At 34.5% G+C, this 7,639-nt stretch overlaps 1 protein-coding gene across 1 annotated transcript; it reads right to left on the bottom strand.

Annotated features, from left to right (window-relative positions):
• Positions 1–2,022: 2,022 nt before the first annotated feature.
• On the bottom strand, positions 2,023–6,317 carry LOC135581027 (beta-arabinofuranosyltransferase RAY1-like). Its single transcript, XM_065190473.1, has 6 exons — positions 6,083–6,317; positions 5,649–6,007; positions 5,103–5,355; positions 4,193–5,020; positions 3,793–4,039; positions 2,023–3,259 (listed from the first exon to the last, which is right to left on the bottom strand). The coding sequence occupies exons 1-6, from the start codon at positions 6,203–6,205 to the stop codon at positions 2,808–2,810; spliced, it is 2,262 nt and encodes a 753-aa protein (XP_065046545.1). The 5' UTR covers positions 6,206–6,317; the 3' UTR covers positions 2,023–2,807.
• Between the last annotated feature and the right edge of the window lie 1,322 nt (positions 6,318–7,639).

Genomic DNA, 7,639 nt, shown 5'->3' with positions numbered 1-7,639 from the left:
TTCTTTTGTTTTGGTGGTTCATGAAACTCAAACATTTTTTTCACCATGTTAAACCAATCAATAAAGTCATTAATATTGATTTTACCTTCAAACTTTGGAATATCTAACTTTGGGTTATATTTGTTTTGCTACTTATCTTGGTCTCTATACCTTACTCGATATCCTCCCAACTCCCTTGTAGACTATGTAACAATCTTTGTAGCTGCAATCTCAAGGATTTAACATCATTTTCATAACCACTATCTTTACTAACTACATCTTTTCCATTTCGTCTTATGATCTCTAGCTTTTAGCTCTGATACTAAATTGATACTGGGATAATGAGGAGCAGAATCTGATTGTATTTGTAGAAACTCTTTAAGTTTTTTTTTTTAACTCTGTATCTCTTTGGTTTATCATAGAGTAGGTTTAGTCTTTGTATCTCTTGGATATTTCCTTAAGTGGTGAGTTTTTTTTTTTAAAGTTATGTATTCTTGTTTAATTATCCTTAGAATAGTGAGTTTTTATATCTCTTTGTGATTTTAAACTTGATGAATCTATTTATCTTCGTTCCAAAAGTGTTAAGCTCTTCAAATTTCATTTCTCATTATCCAGGTATCATATATAATACCTTGATTCTAGTTTGATTTCAAAATTAGAGTATCAACCTCAAGGAATAATCTAAATGCTATCAAATTTTCAAGAAAGCTTTCAATTTTGACCATATGGACATCTATAACAAAATTTCTAATTTAGAGATTTTTTTGATAATTTTATTTTTTAAATCAAAATAATTTAGTTTTTTATTTTTTATTTTTTCTCATTCCACCAAAACATGATGGATCTATGTATTGTTTTTTGATATTTCAGCTTCTAAATAGGTCTTTATTTTAATAGATTACTAAATACATTGTAACGCTATTAAAAAAAATACTGTAACTCAATTCAAAAACACTCTTGCTTAATCTTAATTAATTCAAATTCTTATAAACAATAATTATTAACCTTGCTGTATGTATTAAGATTTCAAAAAATATTTTATTTGAGAGATATTAAGTAATTTTAAATAAAAATTAAGAATATTTTAATATTTTTCAAAATAATGGATGACAAGTGCTTATATTTTTACATAACCTTAAACTATAATTTTAAAAATCTTATTATATTTATTTAATTTATTGGAGAATGATGACAAAATATTTTAGTTAAAATATTTTTAGTGGACTTACAATGCTTTGTTACAAAACCAAAACAATGTAACTCAATTTCAATTAATTAAAATTTTCATGAACAATAAATATCAATTTTACTATATGTTTGGAGATATAATAAAATTATCAATATGTGAAATGGAATGATTTAGGATGAAATTGTGAAGGCCTTGACATATTTCAAAGTGAACTATAATGAAAATTATAATTTTGTTCATTTTATCTTAAATTTAGGTCTAATATTTTTAAAAACTTTAGAATATTTTATAATCATTTATTATGAGTGAATGATAATTAAAAAATGAGATGTCATTCAATTATGGTGTATTCATTAATAAAAAAAATTATAACTTTATTAAAAAAATACTGTAAATGAAAAAGACTATAACTCCATCCTAAAATATTATCAAATCTATTAAAAAATATTGGATCAGTTTAGAGCAAACTAGATTTTGCCATAAAATTATTGTTTAGGGGTATTTTTTGGTCTTTTCATAAGGGGAAGAGCTCACATTGAAAAATATAGAAACGATAGAGCTATTTGAAAAAAATCCAAAACTTGGAGCTTTTCCAGAAAAATCACCCTTTTTATTTTCTACCCAATCCCATTATAAACAGTCTATGAGAGTGCCTAAAATATGAAAAGAATATGAACTGATAATTTTGCATGGTGACAAAAGAAAATCCTATATGAAATCAGCGATTTTTGCAACAAGCGAGATAAAAGGTTTTAAGATAGAGGATAGGTAGCATCATTTTCTTTCACCTTAGTTTCAAACACCTGTCATGGAATGTCGTTTGGCATGATAAGAGTTGGTCAAACCCACATCAATCAAGAAATTATCATCCACAAAAACCTTTTCAAATACTATGTTTTATACAAATCAATTTCATGTAAAAAGTTAATGATTGACAAAATACTGTCACTCGTACAACTCATTGGCATGTTAAGATTTGTATGCTGATGATGCAGTAATTACTTAGGTTTGCACATCAACTCATTATCATCAGCATTCATAAATGCAATGAGTGTATTCTCCGGCACAATCAATCTGATTATTACTGTCTATAAAGATATTGATGTAACAGCACAAGCTCCATATCATCAGTGAAAAAATAGGTAGTGTTAACAATTTTCCTACCTTCTTGTTATGTCCAGCTTTCTAGCAATTTCTTCCTTCTACTACACGGGCAACCCTTCATTGGAGTAGTTTTGTCCTCGATAATGAAGTAATTACTAAGAGAGATGCAAAAAGATAGCCTGCTGCCAGTAATTGTCACGGTACTTCATGACTGTTTCCGCTGTTCGGTGTAAACAAAATATTACTGGTGAAAGTTCAAATGCTGATAGCATAGATCATCCTCCATGAAATCTTGATGATATGCTTCAGGTAAATGAATCATTGAAGTCAAAGATGAAGCTGGCAAAATATCCAAGTTCATCTAGCAATTCTCACCCTGATACAGCAGCAAAGCTCAGCAAAGTTTGTACAAATGAACCTTAAGTAAAGCCATGAGAAGAACCTCGATTTTTGTTTAACTTGATGCAGCATGATCATTTACCAGAAAAGAAAAATCATGCTGCAGTATAATCATGATCTTTTTTTATATATCAGACTAGTGATCGAGAAATATTAGCTGATTTGGGATTTGCCATTTCTGCAGGCACATCCTCAAGCTAGGATCATAGTCCCAAAGGCCAGAGAACACTTGACGTTCTAATTTTTTCTTCCTTCCACTGATCCAATTGTTATGAAGTATTAAGCATCCCAACTTCATACAGGAAGACCTAACATCATGTTTTTCCCATAGGCCTCTGTAAGCTCCATTTGGAAATAGGTTCCTGTCCAGGAAAATCACAGTCAGATTTGTATTGGGCTCTTGACACTTATCATCACCCATGCGATTGACACCGCCTTCCCCACATAGAACATCATAGAAACTTGGTTGTTCAGATAGTCCTGAGGCAGATGCATGCTTCACCACCATCTCAAATGCAGCAATTGTTGACATCTCAGAGCGAGCAAAGTAGAAACCAGAATTTAAACGCCGTGGCAAGTTTATAGGCCCTGCCATATACAAATAAATGAAGGCAGAATTTAAGAAAAATCTTTCATGGCTATAAAATAAAACATAAAATTTCAAAATAAGGATTCAAATAATCATATCCTTAAGTAGCTATTTCTTAGCAAATGACGCTATCATATAATCTGCTATCGTCAACTTAAAATCGAAGTATCATGATATAAATTCTATATTCCACTAACAAGAACAGAATATCCTGTTGTTACCATGTGTACTTGATGAAAATCAAATTTAGCTTTAATAAACCATAATGCAATCCTTGGATCGAGTAGAATGAAATGCACATCTGCATGTCAATAATATAAATCTGCAACCACATAATAATTCTCTTCCAACAAATGTTAATGTAAAAGATGCATGACAAGATGCTAATCAATCAAGGATCTTTACTAATCCACATATTCATCACAACACCATAAAGCAATGAATTACCAAACTGCATAACTAACATTTCATAGAGGTTAAGTTAGGACATAAGACTTCACTCATGCGTGCAGTTCGACAATCAAAGACCTACCTGTCTCATTATATTCATCAGACTGTGCCACCAGTGTACCAGGACCAAATGACACAAGGAATGGCAATGGATTATTAAACCAATAGACATCAACATCACTCATTAGCACATTATATCCCAGTTTTAAAATCTGCAGAACTATTCTGGATTTCACTTTTGTCACTCTTCGAAAGCACTCAGTGCCAAAGTGGCAATCATTGAAGCTGATATTGGTTGGAGCCTGTGGGTTCTTGAAGACTGGTAGTCCCTGTAACACAGAAACATTGCAGCAATAAGCATAAGAAAAGAACTGATAATGATCTGTCTGAACTGTGATTTAAATTACAAGTTTTTTCTCATAAGAAAGAAATGGAAGATGTAAGCATCAAAAGTACATTAAAAAGGAATGGAGACAAGATACCTGCAATATCGAGAAATGGTAAATTTCAGAATCAAGAGCACATATGACAAAATTTTTGACTGCCAGATGCTGTAAACGGCATACCCAATTCATAAGCATGTCCCGATAATTGTTTCCAGCTATTGCAAGGACAATAGACTTATCCTTGTCTGCAATAATTCGAAGGAGCAATTCTATTGAGAATGGCAAAGACAGAGCTGAAGACACTTCAGAATTGTCTTCATTCAGTTTCTTGACTATAGGTTGATATGACAAATCCAACGCATCAATATTATTCACACAGGCCTTCCATTTCTTGTCTCTCTGTGAGCGTGAAAATATTGTGAACATATGTGACTTCTGCTCTCTGCTTGACAAATGAGGATCCGTGCTATAAGTTGCAATTCCATCAGATACTTGTAAGGAGGAAACATCATCTTCTACTCGATTGATTAAATAATATTTCCCCAAGCACCTTACTAGCTTACTGGGGTTTTTGCAAAATTTACTTTGTTGGAATGAAAATGATCCATACAGTGCAGAAAGTTGGTAATTTCCTCTGTGCCTCCAAACCAATTCATCTGCACTCCCAGCATCCTTGGAGAAGTTGCTAAACCATTGGCCCAAACTTTGAGGATACAGACTAGACAGCACCAAGCTGGAATCAAAAGCAAATCTCAAGTCTGAGGCTAACACCTCATTAACAAGCCATTCATTGTGAAGTCCCTCCCCATATACAAAAGGAGGAACAATCCCAGCATGCAAAGGCCGAACTCCATTGTTCCATGCCATAAGAAGTCTCTCACCGCAAGTACTCCAATTCCCTTTCTGAATCAGATGTTCCTGCAACTGATGGAAAAAGAAATGCATTTTATCGTATGCCACTGCTGATCCGAGATATTAGATTTGACAACAATAGGTTCCACAATACCTTCTCAACTTCTATAACTTCTCCATCTTCTTGTAACCAATGCTTCCCGGTGCCCAACAATTGAAAAGGGAAGTGCAAAACACAATGGGGCTTGGCAAAAAGGAACCAGCCATGATTTAGATTCTGAGAATAATGCAGAATACCAAGGAAGTCAGGTAGGAGAATGGTCTCAGGGTCAATAAGAACAGAAATTCCAGAATTAAAGGCCTGTGACCTGGAAACCATGGAATGGAAAAATGGGGTCCCCATGAACCTAAAACAAAAATAGCAGTCAGTATAAATAAGTCAACATATGACTACTGACATAAATATTAAAGCACACATATAATCCATGTTACAGTGTCTAATTATGTAGGTTATAATAAAAATTCTCATAGAACTCCCTAAACTATAGGAATCTCAATAACTGATCCAAAATTATATAATGCCTTGAAGCACATATCTATATCTTTTCTTTCAGTTCTTAGGACCAAACAATGGAACATACTCAGATATGCACAGGAAAAGCAGAGAGAAGAGGAGACATGTGAACTAGTTTCTGCGTACGTGAAATCGATGGCGGACTCAACGGTAACACGCGGTCCAAGGGAGCGAGCTAAGGCGAAGATGGACGGGTGCTGACCGAAGAGGACGACGGAGACGTCCGGCGACAGGGCCAGCCACGACCGAACAGCCATGTCCTGTCTCGCGCCCACCAGATCCGGCTTGTCCGTCGAGAACCGTCGCGGGGCGGCGAAGATGACGATGCTCGGCGAATCTGGCAGATTAAGAGAACCATCATCGGGATGGAGCTGCCGGTCCTCCGGCTGTTGTTGTAGTTGGTTCAGAACGAAGTAAATCGAGCCAGTGAGTGAAAAGAAGATGATGCAGACGCATCCAAATCCTCCGAGCAAGAATGGCATTCCCTGCGTGTGCGTGCGTTATTTGAGTACATACAAAAGAGGAAGAAGAAGAAGAACGGAGAGATGGATGAATGGTACCGTGAAGTTAGGGCGGGGACGGCGGTGGCGGCCGCGGAGACGAGAGGGGGCGGAGGGGAGGGAAAGGGAGAGGTGACGAAGGGTGTCATTTGTGGTGGGCGCCGTTGCGGGGGGCACCAACATCACGATTAGGGGGAGGAGAACAGGTGAAATAGAAGGAAACGATGAACCTGGTAAAGAAGTGGCCGCCGCGTGAGAGACAGAGGAAGAGGGACTTCAACCGTGAAGATACCAATATGTGAGAACATTGCATGGACCGAGAAAGCATCGACTTCGGCGGGCCCTCCGTCGCAATTCCACGCCTTACTTTCCCAACTTTCGTTGACTTTTGCCCTAATAAAAGCGGCGGTCTAGTGGTATAAATTTTGCATACGTCCTTCTAAAATTAAAAATACCATGAATATATAAGTATTTATGAAGGCTTTTTTAATTTAATTTAGAGCATCATTTTTAATATATATATATATGTTATAAGTAAAAATTAAATGTTAATATTCAATCACATCCAGTCCTCACAGGTTACTACTGTACAAATAAATATCGACATCTTTGTTCTATATATTTTTAATTAAATAATTTATTAATCGTAATCACTTAACAATGTAGATCGGATTATGATCTTACTGTCTACATTTGGATACTTACCTCTTTAAATAAAAGCTTAGTATTATTGCATTTCCATTGTCCCTACCAAGGAAACACACCTTTTATATACATTGACCAACTTATCATCTCTTACAGATATGTGTGATGCCCATCTATGTAAGCCCCCATTCCGTTAGATCTGTGAGAGACCATATCACCCATGAAAAGATTCAAAAGTTATTCTGATGGGATATAAAAAGAAATAACTTTTGTATATGAATAAATATTAGCAGGTCATAACAAGTAATAGAATTAAATGGAACCATAATCAAATAGAATATCTACGTGAAAATTCTTTCAATATAAAGGGTAAAAACTACGAGACAAACTAGAGATAATCCACTATAAGAATAATAAATATATAAATCTCAATTTCTTGTTCAAAACTATAGCAACAATCATAAAAGAATAACTGAAATACAAGGATCACGTCGTACAATATCTAAATCATCCTTAATTCTTTCTAAGTAATAGCTTTCTCTTTTTCTGTCTTGTTCTCCTTTTTTTCTTTGGAATCCCGTAGTTGTTAAAAACTATCACGTTGCTGTCTTTTTCTACCTCTATTTATAGTCATCATATTTTTCTTAATATAAATTAAGATTAGATTAAGATTAGATTAAGATGGGATGAACTATGAGCTGATAAAGTTCACCTTGAGTTGTCAGCCAAACAGATTCGCGTTCTAATTATTTTTAAAAACTCAATATATTTTAAAAAAATATGTTTTGATCCCGTTATAACCTTCAAACTGATTTGAACCGATCAGTTGTATTAACCAACTGTCTCATATAACCTTTCACCTCCCATTATAACTTAGTGCGGTCGCAATCAGCTTGTTGGAGTAACCGATTAATTGTAACCAACTAGTAGACCGAATTGTTAAAGATGTTAGTTATGCAAATTAGGCAAACA

Source organism: Musa acuminata, chromosome BXJ1-1 (genome assembly GCF_036884655.1).
Source record: "Musa acuminata AAA Group cultivar baxijiao chromosome BXJ1-1, Cavendish_Baxijiao_AAA, whole genome shotgun sequence".
NCBI lineage: Eukaryota > Viridiplantae > Streptophyta > Magnoliopsida > Zingiberales > Musaceae > Musa > Musa acuminata.
This window is presented reverse-complemented; position numbering and strand designations above follow the sequence as displayed.

Excerpts from the sequence above, each read along its gene's own strand:
- LOC135581027 (XM_065190473.1), bottom strand. The coding sequence starts at position 6,205 with ATGTTGGTGCCCCCCGCAACGGCGCCCACCACAAATGACACCCTTCGT. Across the intron at positions 5,356-5,648 it reads GAGTCCGCCATCGATTTCAC|GTTCATGGGGACCCCATTTT; the intron begins GTACGCAGAAAC and ends TTTTTGTTTTAG. Across the intron at positions 4,040-4,192 it reads ACCATTTCTCGATATTGCAG|GGACTACCAGTCTTCAAGAA; the intron begins GTATCTTGTCTC and ends TCTGTGTTACAG.